The following is a 21,378-nucleotide window of genomic DNA, read 5'->3' as shown; positions in this document are numbered from 1 at the left end:
TGTATATGTCAACACAGGTACCGCAAACGTATTGATGGCTTTGATTACATTTCGTGCATTTAATTCTGTTTTAAGGATGGATGTTAGTCTTTTATGGAATTCAGTGGTTAATTCCTTCTTGATCTGTTTATGTTGTATTGATTTTGCTTGCAGGAATCCAAGGTATTTGTAGTTCTCATTTGCTTCCATAGATATTATTGACTCGTCTTCTGTAACATTGAAGTTACCATTCTTGATTTTCCCTTTTTCTATGTGAAGCAATCTGCATTTATCCAATCCGAATTGCATTTTTATATCCGCGGAGAACCTACTTGTGACATCCAAAAGGTACTTGAGCTGTATTTCATTTGAGGCATAGATTTTAATATCCTCCATATATAGAAGGTGAGACAAAGTAAAACTGGTGTTTGTACTATTTTTTATTTTGTATCCATATTTAGTGCTATTGAGGGCATTTGATAATGGGTTCAACGCCAGGCAAAACCAAAGTGGACTCAATGAGTCTCCTTGGAATAAACCCCTATTACCCTTATTATTATTATTACCCTTATTATTATTATTATTATTATTATTATGTTTTTTCTTAAATTTTCTTCAGTTTTCACTGAGTAGCTTAAGTGTTAAGAGCACGGGTTTTCACCAAGGTAACTCTTCACTATTGAATTGCGTTGAGAAATTTTCTCGTGATATGACAGGTTGAAATTATTACAGCCTTTTGCAGTTTGATGTAAGTATTTGGATGGAGGTTGAGTATTTTGAAACTATTTTGTATGTGTTTTGGGATGATACCGGTAGCTGAGATGACAATTGGAGCTATATAAACCTGTTCCATATTCCATATTCTTTTTATTTCTATTGCCAGATCTTGGTACTAGTTAATTTTTCCTGTAATTGTCTTTTCGATGTTATGCGACAGTGGCACGGCAATATCAACTATGTAGCAAGTTCTATATTTCTTGTCAATCAACACTATATCCGGTCTATTATTAACTATAGTTTTATCTGTTTGAATAGGCAGATCGTAATAGATTTTAAATTCGCCGTTTTCAAGCACTGTTTCAGGGTGGTACACATAATATGGGGTCTTATTATTATTATTATTATTATTATTAACCTTTTCGCTCCAAACGCCAGGTATAGCTGACGAGAATTTTCATATATATTAGACCTAACATTGGGTATAACTGTCATGGATACTTTAACGCAAACGACTGAATGTCAACTACAGCCGACATGGGGAAGGGAAGAGACTGCTGAGGTAGCAATTGTCGGATGCATTCAGGCCCGGTCTGAGATGCAGCTTAGCGAGACCTTAGAGCCACTACTCAGCAGAAAGCTTGACCCTGACACTCATTTATGATCATTCTCGCTGCAGGAATCTGTCGTGAAGTGGTTATATTGTCAACAGTTTTTGCAATGATGCAATATGTTGTATACTGCAATGTTTTTATACTTTGAAATTAATTCTTCATTTTATTATGCGAGTAAGCAATTTTTCAACAAAATTTAAGTGTTACAATTAATGGACTTCTGGACCTGTAGTCTTAGTACCTTTGGTTCACTAACTTTGTTGTTATAAATTCTAGAAATCCATTTAAAATTCCACATTGCTTAAAAAATTTAGTAATACTTATAGACAGGTAAATTATTAAAAATCAAATGCAATATGTGGTTTAAAAAACACTGGTAACGCATTAAGTTGACTGTGGACTCATGCTAAGATAGGGTCAGAGGGTGTAGTCAGTGGCCGGGGTAAGGGCTGCACACCCCGTTGAGTCGGGTCCCAAATTGGAGGGACCAGGGTAACTCCACCCCTAAAAAAGGCTCCAAGCTCAGAGAGATTTAAAATATTCTAATGTTACAAGAAGCAGAGAAAATGTTTTCCTATTTTAGGTGCTGGCAGGAAGGGCGAAAGTCATCGATTAGTGACCCTCCCCCATGCATGCCAGATAAGCGAGGGTCAGGGTTTCACCCAGAGGTCTCATATTCTTTTGGCTTTTTTTATCAATTCCAACAACTTTTTTTCGTTGGGCCAAGTTCCCTTGAAAAAATAAATTTTTCCAATCTGCCCTACTATACGCCAGATTATACAGGCAGCACTGAAGATATCCAACGGGGTAATGACACTGAAGGTTAGACCATGCACGAAGCCAGGAATGTGCTTTTGGGGGTGCTTGTGTGGTATGTGGGTTGCTTATACCGCACTCAATTCCACAATACTTTGTGCTGAACTTTTCTATGGTTGTGTTTTAAATGTTTTGTTGTAATATATGCACAGTAAACTCTCGATCATGTAAAGCAGGATATTACGAAATTTTCTAATTACATACATAATGAAATCGTAGTCCCAGCGAATAGCCTATGGTAAATACATGGTGCTAATTGAAAATACAAAGCTTCAAAAATATGAAATGTTTTGAAATTACCATCATCGGGCTCGGTCCCCAGGAGCAATGAGACTCGTTTATACAAACAACGGCAAAAAATTTGCCAACAAAACTAGTTTATTCAGCAAAAGCAGCAAAACAATCAGTGCTTCTGACAGTGGTGCAACAAAGGGTGAAATCATAAATGATAGTGTGACTTTTGAGGGAACGGGTTCGCCCGAAAACTTCTAGTGGGAATCGAAGAGAAGTACGAGTTTAGTCAAATATCGAGAATGACACAATTCCCCTATTTGCGTGCCTGCTCGTAAACGTCGCATTGACAATACTTCATAGTTTAACATGTGAGGAAGGTCGGTGCAGGGTATTTCTTACACTCCTACTTAAACCCTGCGCAATTGAATCAAGCCAAGAAAATGTTGCAGGTCCATAAAATTGCTCAAATTTCAATGTTCTTGCACGTTAATAGGCGACCTCGTGACAACACTTTTCAAATCAAGAGTTGGGTACATGAGAAAGGAAGGGAATTAAGTCACTCAATGATAGAGGACATATTTTTCAATTTAAAGTTTCATTTTATAAACAACGTTACATTTAAGATGGGCGATAAGGTCAGGGAAAATACTGAGGTTGTCAACGATGAGAGGTGGGGAGAGGTAGTAAGGATATCACCGATGATATAATACTTTATACACGACCCCATATTGAGGGCGAAATTGCTCATCTATTGCAAATTTGAACAGGGATTTGATAATTCTGTGTTTTAAGTTTTCGCATAAGCACCTTGCTATCTATCCACGAGAGAGGAGGTTTCTGGCTCTTTTGTCCTGGAAGCACTGAATCGTAAGGTATGGACTTGAATTAAATTCATGAGAGACTGTGCAAAGGCCTTCAGTTGGTGCTTAGCGAGTGTCTAAATATCTTAAATATTGGGCTCTATTTGCCACCAAATTATTTTTCAGGCAACTCCTTATGAAGAGGCACTTCCATGAACTTTCTTCTAGTACTCCTCCCCATACCCCCTCTATGAGAGATTTCTCTTTCCAAAACCTTCGTTTACTCTCTCCTACTGCCTTTAGCTGATCTTTGTGACACCCAGCTTGGGCATCCCAAATCCCCCTCCCTATGGTGACGTAGCTTGAGTGCATCGTAAAAAAACACGTGTCCCCTCAAACGTAGTCTCAGGCAAGGCTGAAGGCCCTTTACCCACCCCTCCTCCTCCTCCTACCCTCTACACCTCTCTTATCCTGCCCCCACTCCCTCGACCAGGCAATACCCACTCTTACTAACCTCACCCCCTTTGAACGTTTCGCAGCTGCAGAGAAGGACATGGTTCATCTCTCCTGGCAACAGGCACAAGTTTCCAACTGGAGAGAGGCAGGAGAATTATTTTCCGTAATCAGGGAAATGAATAGAAACAGGTTGCTATGCAAATTTAATTGGCTGCAACACTCATTTGGTCATTTCTCAACAATTTTTTAGTCCGTCCTGGCCAGGGGAGCTGCTAGGAATTAAGGCTAGGGGGGGTTTCAGGTGCAACTAACACTGTGGGGTCTGGGGGTATGGCATACCTGCCAGGGGAAGTGGGAGGTGCGGGGAAAAAAATAAAGATAAATGGTTCAAAATGGTTAGTTTTACAGTCTTCTGAGGGATATTTTATTAATCCTCACTCTACTCTATAAGTAATATTAATCCAATCATATAAAATAGATTAAACTTAAAAAAATTTCTGAGCTCTGGGGGGGGGTTTTATCCCCCAAACCCCCCCCCCCCCTCGCTGCACCACTGGTCCTGGCTCCCATGAGACTTTAAGGACTAGCTTTCCTTCCCCTCCATTCACCCAAAGATACGGCTGGACTACCTGCCTTACTAATGCAGTAATTCACCCTAATCATGTAGCCAAAACATGCAGCCAAGTTAGAAAGCACAAGTCATGTATTGGGGAAAACTAAACAAAACACAGATTTTTTCAAACTAATTATTTTATCTCCATGATATTAAAAAATTAGCAATCTGCATAATATTTGAAAAAATAAAACCAAAACATGATGTCAATGTGAAATGATGAGCTTATTATTTTGTTTGATTAACCTGCTCCAAACATGATACACAAGCTTAAATGATGCCATAAAAACGTCATAATTGAGCTCATCTTTTTCTAAATATCATGTAGATTTATAACTTTGCAATGCTGGCTGACTTTTGCGAACTCTTGAAAATTACAACCCAACACTTCTTCAGTCCTTCTTTTGTTTTTGGGTTTCATTCTTCACAGTATTTAAAATGACGCTATGAAATGCTGATACAGAAAACAGATTTTTTTAGTTTTACCACTAGAAATAGGTGTGCCCTTAAACAGAAATAAATATAAGCACAGAAGAAGAGAAAAAAAACTTATTAATGATCAAATTAAATTATTCTCGGGTTTCTGTCCCGGTAAGGTATTCCATCTACTTTTCAGCCAACGTTTCAATCGAAGACTTTTCCATCATCGTTGTGGCCGTTGATACCTACCGGGTGTGAGGTGACACGTTTATATAATTATCTCTCTTCTTCTCTGTAGACCTTTAAATTGAAAGTAGTTATTTGCCTTGCCCTTTCAACACTACTAATTATTTACAATTATGGTGCGACTAATTTTTAGTGATAAAACTAAGAAAATCTTTTTTCTATATCAACAATACTTTGCATAGTTTTCAATATGTGGGAGAAAGAAACACAAAAACTAAAAGTGATTAAGTTACAAGTTTTGGGGAATCACTTTTGGGAATTCACACAAGTAAACCAACAATTCACCTAAATATCTTAGGAAATGATAAACGTGTGTCGCAGGAAAAAAATGAATGTGGGTAATAACGATTCTCTCTTTATTTCCCTGATACTGGAAGATGCTTCTCCAGCCTTTCTCCGGCAGAAACCTAGCTCCTGTCATCATAAAAGAAGAAAGACATACTATAATAGCATGGCACCTCACATCCAGTATCAATGGCTCCGTAGAAAATAATTTCCTACGCTATTTATGATTGTAACTGGGTCATGATGAAAATAACTACAATTAAAAAGATCACACATTCACCTAACAATATGGAAGGAACTATAAATAATTACCTACAAAGGTTATTATTAGTGATGGGTCGATTCCAAAATTTTAACGATTCCGATCCCGATTCCGATTCTGACATTTTGATTCCGATTCTATCGATACCGATTCCATCGATTCTGGCGCCATAGGCTCCAAGAAAAATATCACTCAATTTCAGGCAACCACTTAAAAAATTATTACTCTGTGAAAGAATCAGATGAAAAAAGCATCTTTCATATCAAAACTATATAATTAAAATATAATAGCTAAATTTCAACACAGAACATACCTGAAAAGTGGTGCTACCTCATAGGTATTACTTTAGAATATTAGCACTCACGTTTAAATTTAAAATAAAAGTATCTCCTTTAATATCTATTTTTTATTGAAAATATCTTATCATTATCGATAACAAATTTAGTCTCCTTTTACAGACTTTAAATTTTTGCTCAGAAACCAAAGCTTTGCTATGGTGACTTCACTCTGTCAGGATAAAGCCTGTTGCGTTTTACATCACATATTTTTCCTGCCAAACTAAAAAGTCTTTCACTGAACACTGGATGGCGGTATGGCAAGAAACGTTTTCGCTAATACTTTCAGCCTTTAGTACAATATACAAGTCTTCCAGTATTTCCCAGGGAAGGACTTTGGTGGTGCATTCATCTCTGATAAATAAGCTTGCAGTTCAGCTCCAACAGTGTTTGCTCTGGTGACTTTGGGTACTTTTCCAAATGCATCACTGCATCTTGACCATATACCTGCCACAGGCTCCCTAGTCTGCATTTGCTCCTTTGGGATATAATAGGGATTTCCAAGGAGCACTTTTTGATCTCGAGTCAAGTTGAAAATTACTCGCAAGTATCGAGTCATGTCGAGTATGATAATTTCTGAACCAGGCAATACAGCAATGCATACCAGAATATATTCTACTCCAATTTTCTATAATGAATGTCTAGCCTAGTAGTGTAAGAAGGAAAATATAATAAGGATCATTGATGGTTATTGTCAGAAGTAGGAGATGAATGAAAATTAATGTGTCTTCAATAGTTCCATAGGCACAGTTGAAATTAATTAACCCCAAGTAATATGTCAACCATTTAAGTCATATACGTATCAAAACTACAAGGGAGAGCCCTGAGTATAGTCATTTTCACAGTTATAACAAAGATTACATGCAAAGTATATGAATCATGTGATACTTGGTCCTTTCAAATTCTCAAGCAGAAAAACCAATTATTCTACATGCTCAGCCAGCAGGTTTTGACGTCTCCATGTTACAGTATTACTGCCTGCAGAAAATTGCCTTTTGCTACACTTTTGTGTGACATGACAAGTACTTTCCAACCAAAATTGCAAGATTTCAGAAACTTTGGAATTTTTATTAAAAATTATATCAACATTTTTATGGATCTTGAATCTTCATGTAATTCAAGTGGACAAAGCAAACGAACTAAAGAACTAAGCTTTAGTTTTGCAGAGCCAAAAAAATTCTATACTACTCACGTCGTTTGATCAATCTTAAAAACCCTTGTTTTTTTTTAGACCAAGAAAGGAACTTAACGCTACAAATGAATATCACATCGGACGGACGCAGTAATAAAAAAGGCTAAAAGTTGCCTTGTGAAAGCAGAGTGACGAAGGTGGAAAGGGAAAAAGTATATCGGTTGTTGCCTTTCACGGAAACAGTTAATTTTTCTCTCTCTTAAGCAAGCTGACTTAATCTCTTCACTCTACTTCAATACCCGAGCCATATTTCTAATGCATGGGATGGTTCCAAAAAATATCCAAACCTAAGTATTTTCACTCGAGTAATGCGTTAAATGATCAAGTCGATCCATGCACATTCCTTTTTAACATCCTCAGTTTAGTGTATTAAGTCAATGAAGACAATTTTCCGTGCTTTTAATGACGATTTTCAAGACTAAAGTTTTTAAAAACTTGAAAAATCGGCTTCAGTTACCGAACCTCAGAGCTCTGCGGCGTGTAGCTCAGCCTTGACAAGCGATTGAAAAATCGCTCTTATTTCTTTCGTCGCAAACGTTTTTTACCAATATTTCTACTTAGTACTCTTTAAAAATCCCTTATTGATATTGTGGTCCAAAGTTTTCGAGTTATATTTTTCGTAAACGAAAGATAATGTCTACTTCATGTCAAATTTCACGTGAAAAACGGGTCGGCCATTTTGCGTTGTAAAACCAGACAGATGAGAGCCAAAATCTTCAAAAGTCATTGAAAGTGTAGGCAAAGCACCAGATCAAAGGAATATTGCGTTTTTTATTCCATAAAAATCATACCAACGCAACACCACCTCCATAAATTTCAAGATTTTCGAGGAAAAACGAGATTGCGCGTGGTTTTGAAAAGTTGGTCATGTTTGGGCCACTGTATCATCACTAAAGGGTCGTATTTATGTAAAATGGCACATACATCTATACCTGGTAATAATTTATGAGTACATACGTTAAGTTTCAAGTCTCTATCCCCAAAAAGGTAATTTTGGACTTTATTTCAGCTTTTTCCGATTTCGGACCAGTGTGCGCCAGGTCTGTATTATTACATGAGTTTCATGATAGTGCTTCCTGTCAGCAGATTGCTGGACCTGCTAGCCTCGAAAGCTCTGACATAACTACTCGACTAGACATTCATAATGCTACTCGAAACGCACGAATCGAGTACCATCTACTCTACTCGAATCGAAATTTTGAGTACTCGCACATCCCTAGAAGAGGGTTTTGTTATTACGATTACGTGGCGTGAAAATTCAAATGTCTGTTGGAAACGCGGTCGTATATATATTTGTGGTTTGAAGTACTACTGGAATCGGAATCGATTTTTCACCTTGGCAAGTACTCATTTTCGATTCCGGTTCTTGGCCGAGAATTGAGGAATCGAACCGACCCATCACTAGTTATTATGGAAACAGGCTAAGACCTTTATTTCCTTTTTTTTTCACTGAGCGATAGAGGGCAGCATAAATGGTGGTTAGGCCGGCTGCCATGAAAATTTCACAGGCGTTGGAAATAAATACTTATCCATCTTATTCATAGATAATACATAGTTGCTATTTGCTACTGACCACAAAGTCCTAACATTCAACTCTCATACAAAAATTTTCAATTCGATATTTGATTACATTTCCTAAAATGGATGGGAATTTCTTTAGTGCTAAGATTGTTGATATTTAACTATAAATAATGGGAAGTTTAGGGTGGTACAGTTATTTAAAGATCTTTTACAGCATTAAATCAATAACAAAGAGAATCTAAGAATTCTTGCATTAATAACCACTGAAAAAATTAAAAAAAAAAGGCCACTAAAGAAAAAAAAGAGTGGTGGAAGCAAAAGCAAGCAGTTATTCGCGACTTACTGCAGTAAACTCTCGATTATACGAAGAAGGATTTTACGAAGTTTTCAATTATACGAAGTGACATTGCGGTCCCGGCGAAAAGCCTATGCTAAATATATGGGGTTTAAAGGCGATCCGAGCGGACCGTCGGGTAATGGAAGGTGGACGTGGGTCATTCGTGGGTAGTGGACTGGCCGTGGAGAGAGAGAGGCCCCGAAAAGCAGCAGCGGTGGCTGGCTGCGGTTGGGCCGTAATGGTTGGCGCTATTCGATTATACGAAATGTTTTGAAATTACAAACCTCGGCTCGGTCCCCAGAAGCAAATGGCATTCGTTTATACGAACTACGGCAAAATATTTGTCAATAAAACTAGTTATGCTGGCGTAAGTAGCTAAAAAAATCAGTGCTTCCGACTGTGGTCCATCAAAAGTGTGAAATCGTAAATGATAGTGCAACTTTGGAGAGAAAGGGTTCGCCTAAAACCTCACGGAGGGAACTTAAGGGAAGTAGGAGTTCAGTAAAAATATCGCGACTGACATAATGCCCCTATTTACGTGCCTATTTGTAAACATCGCATCGACAATACTTCGTAGTTTAACATGTCAGGAAGGTCGTGCGGGGTATTTTGTACACTCCTACTTAACCCTTTGCACTGCTGTGAATGTACTTCGAAGACTACTTGACTACTTTTCGCCGAAGCACTTCAAAGGGTCCCTAATCCGGGACCCTTTCCTTGACGAGCTCGCCCTCACTGGCCCCTCTCTTCGACCCTCCGAGCGGAGGGCCTCCCTCCCCTAAAGTGACCGCTCTGACTGCATTTTGAAAATCTATCATTCAATGCCATCAACAAAAAATGATTGTTTGCATCGCACTCCTGTCAATCAGGCATTCAAGTATGTCTCTGAACCGTGTTTCTGCGATGAGAAATAACGATTTTGTTAACTTTGCTAAAATGGCCAAGTTAATAAAATTGTTATTTTTCATCGCAGAAATACGGTTCAAGGACGTACTTGATTTCCTCCACTACAATCGCAAATTGCTGGAAATCAGACGGATTCCTTTTGATAGCGCATCATGAGGATGTTCTCGAGGTTGGTAATTGTTACAACTAGCCTACTAGAAATTCTACTGCTACAATATTACGGCTATGGTTGATTCGTTACGTTATACCTTCAGGAAGCTGCAGCAGATGAAATCGCAGAGGAGATTAGAGGCTTAAAAGATGATTTGAAAAATACGTGGAAAATGCAGTAGCACAGCGCGCAACATCACATGATTATATTGCTCTAGACGATGATCTCCAGGCTTGCGACAATGCGACGCCTGTACCTACGTCGGAAGAAGCAGCAGCCGGAACTAGTCATTATAGCAGTGACGGCTAAGATGAAAGTGAGGAAGTAATTTCACCAAATAAAAAAGAAGTATACGCTGCCCTCCAAACATTAAGATATTTTGATATGGCTAACGATTTAGATCCCCAATTTAATTCCCATTTATGCAAGTGAGAAACCATGGTGAAAGCGGCGATGGAGAAGGGCAAAAAGAAAAAAAAATAATAGATTTTTTTAGTAGTATCTTTTCGTGTATACAATAGCCTTCCTGAGTAAACAACTTAAATATCTTAAGTATTGGGCTCTATTTACACACCGACTTACTTTTCAGGCTACTCATAATGAAGACTCACTTCCAACTCTAACCATGAACTTTCTTCTCGTGCGCCTCTCCGTTCTCCCATGCCGAGAGATCTTTCTTTCCAAAGTCTTTGTTTACTTCCTCCCGCGGCCTTCTGCTGATCTTGCTGACACCCACCTTACGCATCCTAAACCCCTCCTTCCCCAGCATTTCCCATTCACTTCCTCTCTAAGATGACGGAGATCAGTGCGTCGTAAAAAAAATTCGGCCCCCAAACGTAGACTGAGGCAGAGCTGCAGGCCCTTTCCCCACCCCTCTTTCTCCTGCCCCCTTCACCACTCCTTATGCTGACCACACTTCTTTCCTCAGGCAATCCCCATCCCACTCTTATTCCCAACCCACTGGGAACGTTCTCCATACTGTGGAGAAAGGCATGGTTCATCTTTACCGGCAACGGTGGTAAGTTTTTAGCTGGAGAGAGGCTGAAGAAGTATCTTCCACTCTCGGGGAAATGGTGCCGTGCTTATAATTGTCTCTCTTCTTCTCTGCTGACATTTCAGTTTAAATTATTTTCTTTGCTCTTTCCACACTATATTTATTTACTATTATGGCACGCCTATTTTTTATGCTAAAACTAAGAAAATCTTTTCTCTACGTCAATGATCCTTTGCATAACTTTCAATACGGCGGGGAAAGGAACACGAAAACTAAATGAGGTGAATGTACAGGTTTTTGCGTGTCATTTTTGGGAATTCACGCAAGTGAACCAATACTTCACACACGTTGAGAAATGATGAAACGTCTCTTGTAGGAAAACAATCAATGTGGATAATAACGTTTCTCTCTTTATTTCTCCGATAATGGAAGATGTTTCTCCTGTCGTTTTCCGGTTGGAACCTTGCTCCTGTTGGCATAAAAGAAGAGAGACATACTATATGAACATAGCACTTCACACCCGGTATGAAGAATATGGTCCTGATGAACAATAAAGTCTTTCATAGCAACGTCTGCAAATATGATGGAGCACAGTAGCCGGACGGAGAACTCAAACAGAATTTACTTCAAATATTCGCCAGAAGATAATCATATCGTATGTAATTTATAATCGTAACTGAATCTCAATGAAAATAACTAATTGAAAAGATAGCACATTCAGCTGAATACTCATAGTAACTCGAAATATTAACTTACGAAGGTTATTTTGGAAACATGTTAAGGCCCTCGTTTTTCTTTTTTTTTTCTCGTCACTGAGCAATAGAGGGCGACATAAATGGCGGTAAGACCCTTGGAGTACGGTTAGGCCGGCTGCCCCTAAAATTCCGTGGGTGTTGGAAACAAATATCTATCTTACGCGTACTTAATAGTTACTATTCGCTCCTTACCACAAATTTATAACCTTAGATTCTTATAATAAACTTTGCAATTCATTACTTGATTACGTTTTCTAAACTGGTCGGGAATTTCTTCAGCGATCGTTGATATTGAAGTATGTACAAGAAATGGGAATTTTCTGGTGGCATAGTTATTTAACGATCTTTCACAGCATAAATCGATAACAAAAAGCCTTTTCTAAGAATTCTACCGTGAATAACCACCTAAAACATTTAAATAAGACCACTAAAGACAAAAAAGGGCGGAGGAAACAAAAGCGAACATTTTTTCGTGACTTATGAAAAAGGTTTGAAATTACGAAACTCGATTTTACAAAGTGCCAATTTTCCGGTCCCACTGACTTCGTATAATCGAGAGTTTACTATATAAAGGTTTGACATTACGAAATTCAATATTACGAAGTGCCACTTTTTTTATCCAGCTGACTTCGTGAAATCGAGAGTTTGCTGTATGTGTTTTAAATGTTTTCCAAAGATGCTGTAAGGAATAATTAACAACATTTGTATGGACCTCTCCACAACATAGATTAATAAATACTTCTATTGTTATATTATATTTTATGCCAACAAGCATGCATCAGCAAAAAATTACATTCTATTCAATCAGCTATAAATGTAACTTAAAATGAATTTTTACATAATATATATTCAATGCCATTAAATTGGTTCATCACCTGGAGGAAAAACTTTAAGAAGTTTCATTTTCACACATACCAAACTTCTTGAAGTTCCCCAACCACAAAAATAATGTGCTGCATGATGTGTGAGCACACAGCACCAATATTTTTATGAAACAACTCAGACATCCAAATGCATTTTACTCCATAATCATACTTAAAGGAATTATCAGATATTAAAATATAAATAGATATTGAGCACCACCAGAATGAAATGTTGGGAATCCAAACATGAATGTAAGATACCTACGCCTCAAAGAATGAGGAAAAATGGTAAATATTAATTTTTACAACAAATGTGATTTTTTCAAGATTTTCTTGCCATTTTGCCTGACATTCCATGGCTTTCCAGATGCAATAAAACTCAAGGACTTTTCAGGAGAGGCGCCACCATGCCATGAAAATGTTATGGGTGGTATTACATGAGAGGATGAGAGGGGAGGGGGGCAAAGTTCACCTGTAGGGCTGTCCACATCCGTGACCTTCTTGCCATCAGCATAGACAGCATACCCTGTGACGGGTGCCCCATTTGATGTTCCTGGGATGCCTGAGGCGCCGAAAGTGACCGGTAGCCACGTGACGAGAAGGGTGCCATCCTGGGGTCCTGCCTCCACCTGGATGTCCACCGGAGGGTCTGGCAGACCTGCGGGGGCGCAGTCTCAAATCATCACCTCTGCCAATGCTCCTCTACCCACACGCTCAACAACCACTCATAGCCAAACGTTAGTTATTGCTGGAAAATCACTCAGGCACTCTCAAGAAAATTCGAGGAAGCAAAAAAGGACTAGACCAAAGTACAACAAGGGTATTTGGCTGTACATTCAGCAATCAAAGCCAGTTACATCCATGGAAGTGAACCCAAAATGCATTACTGATTATTATTACCCCATTTCATTGATGAAACCAAATTTTTATAGCTTGCAGATTGGAAGGAAACTTTCAGAACTCTTTCCTTTAAGTAAATATGTACCAAACTTCTCAAAGTTCCCAATTATTACAAGAATGTGCTGCATGATGTGTGAATACACAGCACCAATATCTTTATGAAATAACTCAGACATCCAGTCACATGTTACTCCATAGTCATACTTTAAAGAATCATCAGATATTTCCAAATATCATAGAATAAACCAAAATAAAATCCAATGACACAAGAGTAAAAGTTTTTAAAATAGCAAATTTGATCATCTGATTCCTTATAACTTCATATGAAAGCTTAGACTTAAAATTTTCCAGCATAACTTTTGCTTCATCACTACCTACTCCCCTATGATGTAGCCAATTTATATCAACTTTGCTCAAAGGCTATGGCCAGTTTACATAACTGGCACACTGAATTCAGCAAAAGGCATCACATCAATAATACATGAAAGGATGCCATTGGAATGGAAAGGGAAAAAAATGGTTATCAGAAGGTATTCATGAAGAGCTACAAAGGAAATGCATTAAAGTAACTAAGAAACCATGACATTGGTTAACTGTTATTACAGTCTTCAAAGGTCATGTATGATAGCCTTTAGCAAGGTCAATAGTTATTAATTAGACTACATAAAACCAAAAACTTATGAATGCATAATGTCGTGTTAACACCATGCATGTACCCGTGCCGATTGATGCATGAACAAATGGTACAATGCTTGAATAAAATTAGAACAAGAACTTGTATTGTATGGACGTGTGCTCACGCATCCATGCAAGTTTGATCATAAAAGAGCAATTCTGAAAGTGAATGTGTTTGTGCATCTACTAGCGCAGGTACACACATCATGTTTGCACGGCTTAAGTCCTATTTTTAAGGATTATGTAAACAAAAGGAGCTATATATAATTGAAGCAATAAGAAAGATGTTCTGTATTCAAGACACATTCAGTAGCTGGGGCATTAGAAAACATTGCAATGAGGTGCACATGGTAGGAAATGGCAGTAACTTTTAAGTTAACCTAAACAGCAGCCAAAGAATGTTTTGATGGACCACTCAAGCTGGCAAAAATCCATATTATATTAATGATTACAATATATTGGCTAATTATCAAAAAGAAATTGTTCTAAATCAAATTAGGGGCAAGCAAAATCATCAGAAAAAATGTTTTAAAACATATTTTACCCATAAGATGAGAGCAGAAGAAAGTAATCATTACATCTTACCTTGGAATCATCCGCAAACCAATTAAAATAAGCAACACAATGACATTAACATGCTGTTACAAATTGAAAGGCTACAATCTGTGCAGTTTCTAAATACTTTGAGACTATGGAAATGTGCTAAAGATACTCATATTAAATACAGTAAAGTTTGTTTTACTGGTTATCTAATATGCAACAGTAACTTCATCTGATGCATGTCAACCAAAGCATTTCATCAATAAAAGTTATCTGCATTAGTTAAAAATTGTATAATAGCCTAAATAACCACTTAAAAAGTAATTACCAGCAGCCAACTTATGATTAAAATGAAACAAAAAAAAACAAAAAAAAAGAACACCAACTAGGAATGTTCTAAAACAGTGCATCCTAATATGCTGACAAGCGTCCATGGTATAAATGACAAAGAATCAGTGATTTTTACATGCCATCAGATCATAGGGGGAACACTTCACAAGTGGTACAAGTAATACAGTTCATTAATAATTACCAAATAATTAAAAAAGGAAAATTGTATCACCTTTACAGCCTTTCCATGCAAGCACATAAATACAAGAAAAAAAGTATGAATGCAATGTTCTAGAGAGCAGCTAAAAAGCTTTATCATTAGACAACTTAGGGCTAAGGGATTATGGTTCACATTTTGGAACTTTACACATTCAACTTGATTCTGGAGAGGCCCAAAGGATAAAAAGTATACAGTGATATGTGTACGTTCTTTACAAGCAATGAGCGAATTCAAGAAATTAACTAAATGAACATGTCACACCATTGTGTCAACATTCTACTGAATGGGCCAATATTAAATACTTGTTAATTTAAACCTAAAAACAATCACAATTCCACAGTTATCACCAGAAGGTATGAACAAATTGAGTTCATTTGAAACCATTCATTCGTTGAAAGAAGGGAAACTTCAACATAGTAAAGGGAGCATGATTACGTAGTAAACAGAACTATCAGCAGAACATTTTCCTCATGTCCAAGAAAAGACTCAAGTTTCACAATATTACCAAAACAGATGGCAATAATTATTTTCACTTGACAAACTGATCAAGACCATTGTATTCCTCCATTTTTCCTACAGACCAACTAACCCTAATCATATACCTAATTCTAGCATTTACTCATCAATGAGCAAATACAATACCATTGGCAGTTGAGCAATAAAACACAAGATTAATAAACTGCATCACTTAAGGATGAAAATAAACACTTTTGTGTTTTACCTTTGGGGAGAGTGCGGAAATCAATGTGAGAGGACAGCCTCTCAACATGCTGACTGCTTTTCTCATCAAAATAAGGAGCACGAATGTTTTTGGCACGCACGGTCACTCTGTACGTTGTGTTTGGAGCCAATCCTGAAATATGATAACACTTGCAAGTTAGTCTTACAAAGCACCTACTGAGAAAAGAAAATACAAAACTGCACATTAAAGATTAAAAGTGCAAATACCTAATATCACATGGTCATGGAGGATTGAGAGATGAGAAAAACCAAACAGACATTACACTCCACAGCTTCCATCTATTTATAAAACACTAAAATTAAAATCATTCTAATAGTTAACTGGGATGTGTGATAATTTTCATCAGAAGGGAACTTATAGATAAAAAAAATACATGTCACCTTGTAGTGAAAGCATAAATGATTTCACAATTTTTTAGTAACTTTACTATAGTACGTACCTGTATTTTAGTTCTACGCTACAATGTTAAAATATTTTTTTTAAGTTTAAAGAGGATAAATGGACTAAAAATTTGTTTTTGATTCAAGGAAACAATTTGACAGAGGATGCTGCAATGAGATGCCAAACTAAAAACTCCTTTGACTCGTGTTTCCAGAACATATTTTACTCGATCCATCAAAGCCCTTACAACACATTTTACTCTCACCCCTCATTTTCACTCTCACTCTACTGCAAGGCATTATGGCATTCACACGCCCTATGTACTGATCAAAAATCAGGTACAGGGGGCCTCTAAGACATATCTTCACCTATATAACTAACTTCCCAGTGTGATCAAACAAACAGAGTCAATAGAAAAATTTAAAAGTAATCAAGGAATGCTGTTTCAGTATAAGCAGTATTCCTTAATGAATGAGTTCCTTAGAGACTAATTTACTGTCTAACAGTCATTTTATCTCTTCATTAGTATTTAGATGAATATCAGAGTAAATTATGTCTAAAAATATCCATTGGTGTAATTCTCTATAAACTATTTTTTTTATTGATGTGCTTTATAAAATTGAAACTTTAATGCCTAACTGTGAGTTTTTGGTCTCTGTACAAATGAGGGGGTTATTATTACTATTATTACAAACAATCATGGGGGCAACTCCTCAGCTCACCTGTTATTGTATGCCTGTAAACGCCAGCCTTGACAGTTCTCACTTCAACATTATTCACGCACACAACATGCTGGTAGTTGCTGTTGCATGGCATCCACGAGATGACAGCAGACGTGGACGTGACGTTGGTCGCTTTCACACAAGATGGCGCCAGGGGTATGTCCTTACCAATCATCATCGTGCAGGCTGCGTCTCTCGACGTCCTCCGATTGGGCGTGATTGAGCGCACACTGATGCGGTGAGGCTGCAAGCACCCCACACGTGCACACAACGCAACAAACACACACACAGACACACGCAATTGCCCCATGTGAGCATGCAGTGCTAAGAAGAAGGGAGGAGTGTCCACAAGAGGCTTAAAGTCCTCATGGACAGTCGTTCAGAAAGTGGCCCTCACGTCAAACATAGTGGACATGAGGAACAATGGGTGGGGCCCATTTGTTCACCCCAAAGCTTAAGTGGCAGCTTTCCAGGCATCAAATGCATTCATCGCAAAATATTATCCCATGCCCTCGAAATGTTCCCCATTACATGCCTAAGGGCATGTGTGAAGTTATAAATGAAACGTTGCCATGAAAGCCACTTCCGAATAGAAATCCTCAACCTCAAATATCCATTAATAGCCTGCTGAAGAAATTTATTTACTCTTCATGCAGCAGAACTTCCAAATCCAGAATCAATATGAACACATATTTTTCAGTTTTTTTTGTTTCCTTCATGCTCCATTCTACTCCATTCATAGAATACTTTAAAAAATGAAAATTGTTGATCTAAAAAATTTATTGAGATATCGTTTTCCAGCTGATGTTTCATATCCTGATTTTACTTCCAACCCACACACTATAGAAAATTAAAAGTTACTGATATATTAGGATTCTGCCAGATTTAGCCTGAAACAACTCTCAACTGCCAAAGTTTAAAGATAAGCAGTGCTAAAAGATTTTATTTTTCTCAGAGAATTAACGTTACTAGGGTTCCACACCGGATGTGTGGTTTCATTTGTGCTCACCCAACTGTGCAAAGCCCAAGAAACGTCAATAAACATTGAATGCTGGTAATGCAGACAATAGGGTGGTTTCCTATTATTTTTTATTTCCTAAATCGAAAGATTATTACTCCTGGAGTACATATATCATGCTTATAGATATTTAAATTACAATATCAATTTTTCGCGATAAAATGAAAAGTGAAAATTTTAAAGCACGCGAAAACGTGACACCTAAGTATGAATGCCGGGAAATCTCCGTGTGACGTCGTTCTGGTTCCCGCTGCCACAAGTGAGGTGACCTTGGGGCGAGGCTTTGAGCACTGATACGATGCAGGATGCTAGCAGGTAGCAGAGTAAGCTAGCTGGTAGCACTTGGCTTAAATAAGGATTATTAATACCCTATCAAACGAAGAAAACTTTCCGACCTTAGGTAATTTTAATGGGTGATTATTAAGACATGTTTCCCTGAGGTCTGTGCCGCATGCATGCATTGGTAATCTCAGACGATGTAAAACTCCTATCTATTCATTTAGAAACTAGGTCCCTGTGACGTCATGTGGAGTGGAATCACATTGGTGCCAATCTGGTCTTTTTCAAATGAGGTTAAAATTGACCATTGCCATTCGTCTAAACCAGTATTTCTAAAACCAAATAATTTGTATATTATGAATGCAATAATGGTGGGTAACGAATTGCAATTAATGCCTTTCGTTTTCTTTGATGAAGGAAACTACCCTATTGAAAGAAACATTACCAAAGCCCTGACTAGAAAATATGCAAATATGATTGATTCCCATGATCATCTTTCCCATACTAAATTTTTTATCATGGCAATTGGTGCACCAAGTGGACTTGTGGAATATGTATTACTTTGGGCACACTTCAAACTATATTATGAACCACTCACATTAGGTGGATCAAAGAAACAGGTACTAACATTGTACTATCTGAACTATTAACAATACCAGTGCAACATGAAAAAAGAATTCTAATTTCCGACGTTGACACTCCATTACCTATAGGTAATATGCGATCAGGACAAAGAGTAATACTCCATAAAATTTGGAGAGGAATGGTGGATTATAAAAAATAAAGAAGCTTTCTCCAGAATATGAAACACATGCTATCTTTACCAGTGGTCTGCATTAGTAAAGGCCAAAATAATTAAAATGTTAATCAATTTTAGCACCAATTCTGATTCCCCTCTATTTTTTTAAGCCTGTAAATGATGGAATGGAACAAGTCTAGAAACATCAGCCACTAGATCATCTTCATAAAATAACATGTGAAGCATACCATAGATGATCAGTGTTTACCGAGTTCATATAAATAATCACTTGAGTTTGGCTACTTGTGCAACCCAAAAATAATGCTGCCTGTGGTTTCATTTATTAATTCTGGATGCTGGCAGTTCCACCAAAGGCAAACATGGAAAATTCATTACGTGAATTATTTATGCATTGAAAGTTTGCAGTATGTACTTTACATGAGGAAGTAATTGGATGAACTAAAATGATAAGATAATTGAGAAATATTTAAGAAAATAGAACACACCGTGCAGGAAAATGAGACTTTTAGGAGTTTGATAAGTTTTGGAGCCATTTATCAAATTTTAAATGAATACGTGAAATTAAAATATAATCTGATTTTCTTTCTCAGAGGAAATTATTGAGCAAATATTCCACATCTTAGCAACTCTGTTGACTATGATCACTCTCCTATGACAGTATATTGCCATAATAATAATTTCCTAATTCATTACAAAAATATTATAAAAGCCAATATGTGATGGGCAAGTAGCCAGTTTATTGAAACACCCTTACTCTCACCAGTTGTATTAGATAAGTATTTTGAAAGATATTCCTGCACCTGCAACTGTGTTGTAAAAATTAAGAAACCACCAAGCAGTTAACTCTAAGTTTTGAGTTGACATCAACATTAAAACACATTAACCTCATTCAGGGAAATTAACACTATTATGCTTGTGAGAAAAATTATTAAAATGAGAAAAATGTATTAAACCATCTATTCCCAGCATACATATAACCTGGCTACTAATCATGGGTTGGTTAATTTTGAGTATGCAATACATAAAATTTGTCATATACCCCAAAAGAGAATTTTGTTCTATATTTCTGAATCCATCAATGCAAAAACAAAATCACTTGGTGAGAGTGCAAAAACTTCCTTAATGAGCAGGTAGTTAATAAATACAGTTATGATAGCAAAATACTTTTCAACAATTTTTTCCATGCCTTTTAATAATTTTCTTTTTATTTTGCTCCTTGACAGTCACTACATTTACCAACCGTACCCTAACCGATTCAGACTGATTTGAAAAGATAAACTGAGCTGGATTCCGTGAGCTGACATGTTTACTTATTTGACATATTGATCTTCACCTACAAATTCTTCAGTTCACCTCCCTCTCTTGTGTTTGCCTAATGTCATAATTTGCGGTTCCATCATTTTACGTCAATACACACTATTTCTCAAAATGGAATTAGTGACAATAACAACGGACGAGTAAAAATTTTTTTATCTGCCATCATGATTTGTGTAGCATGTTATGTCTGTTTCACTACTCATTTGTATAAGTCTTTTTATTTTTAGGTACTTCTGTTTTTTGTGCTTCCTGTATGTCTTGCCAATAATACCACTGACATCAGAATCTCTCTTTTAGATTGTCATCGATGGGACTTTGTGAAAAAATTAAAACAGGATGACAAAGAAGGATCACCATTTGCAATTGAGCTAAAACAGTTGGGAGTTGACGAGGTATTCTCATCCCTGCGCTTTGGGGGCCAACTCCACGGGGTGCCCCGCAATTACCACGGCCACTGGACTCAGTGGTGCAGCGAGGGAGGGGTTTTGGGGGTTAAAACTCCCCCAAGAGCTCTGAGAAATATTTAAGTTTAATCAATTTTACTTAATTTGATTGATATTACTAATAGAATAGTGTAAGGATTAATAAAATATCCCTCAGAAAGCCGTAAAACCCACCATTTTGAACCATTTATCTTAAAATTCCGCAACTTATTAATCTCGCACCTACCGCTTATCCTGGTGGGTATTCCATACCCCCACACACCCCGGTATTAGTTGCACCTAAACCCCCCCCCCCCCCCCCAGACTTAATTCCTGGCTGCACCTCTGACTGGACTCAACCCTCAAAACCTTTTTTTATCATAAGTCCACAGCAACTCATTGCATAAGAATTATTTTTTAAACAAATATTGCTTAAGATTTTCAATTATTTTCACTTGTAGATAAAAGAAAAACTAACATTTTCTTGAGCAATGTAGAATTTTAAATGGATTTCTAGCGTTCATAATAAAAAAGTTAGCAAAAAAAGTTACTAAGACTATTACAGCAGAAGTCCAT

At 37.3% G+C, this 21,378-nt stretch overlaps 1 protein-coding gene across 4 annotated transcripts in view; it reads right to left on the bottom strand.

Annotated features, from left to right (window-relative positions):
* The window catches only part of LOC124155432, a 342,127-nt gene that overhangs the window by 54,219 nt on the left and 266,530 nt on the right, over positions 1 to 21,378 (bottom strand). For all 4 annotated transcript variants that reach the window (XM_046529237.1, XM_046529238.1, XM_046529240.1 and 1 more), the window contains 4 exons: positions 17,007 to 17,250; positions 15,883 to 16,014; positions 15,174 to 15,182; positions 12,969 to 13,154 (listed from right to left, as the gene is read on the bottom strand). In XM_046529237.1, coding sequence (XP_046385193.1) covers positions 12,969 to 13,154; positions 15,174 to 15,182; positions 15,883 to 16,014; positions 17,007 to 17,250 — 571 coding nt within the window. The remainder of the gene's footprint in view (positions 1 to 12,968; positions 13,155 to 15,173; positions 15,183 to 15,882; positions 16,015 to 17,006; positions 17,251 to 21,378) is intronic.

This window comes from Ischnura elegans, chromosome 3 (assembly GCF_921293095.1).
Source record: "Ischnura elegans chromosome 3, ioIscEleg1.1, whole genome shotgun sequence".
NCBI classification, from domain to species: domain Eukaryota; kingdom Metazoa; phylum Arthropoda; class Insecta; order Odonata; family Coenagrionidae; genus Ischnura; species Ischnura elegans.
The sequence above is the reverse complement of the archived record's forward strand: the minus strand, read 5'-3'. Positions and strand labels throughout refer to the sequence as shown.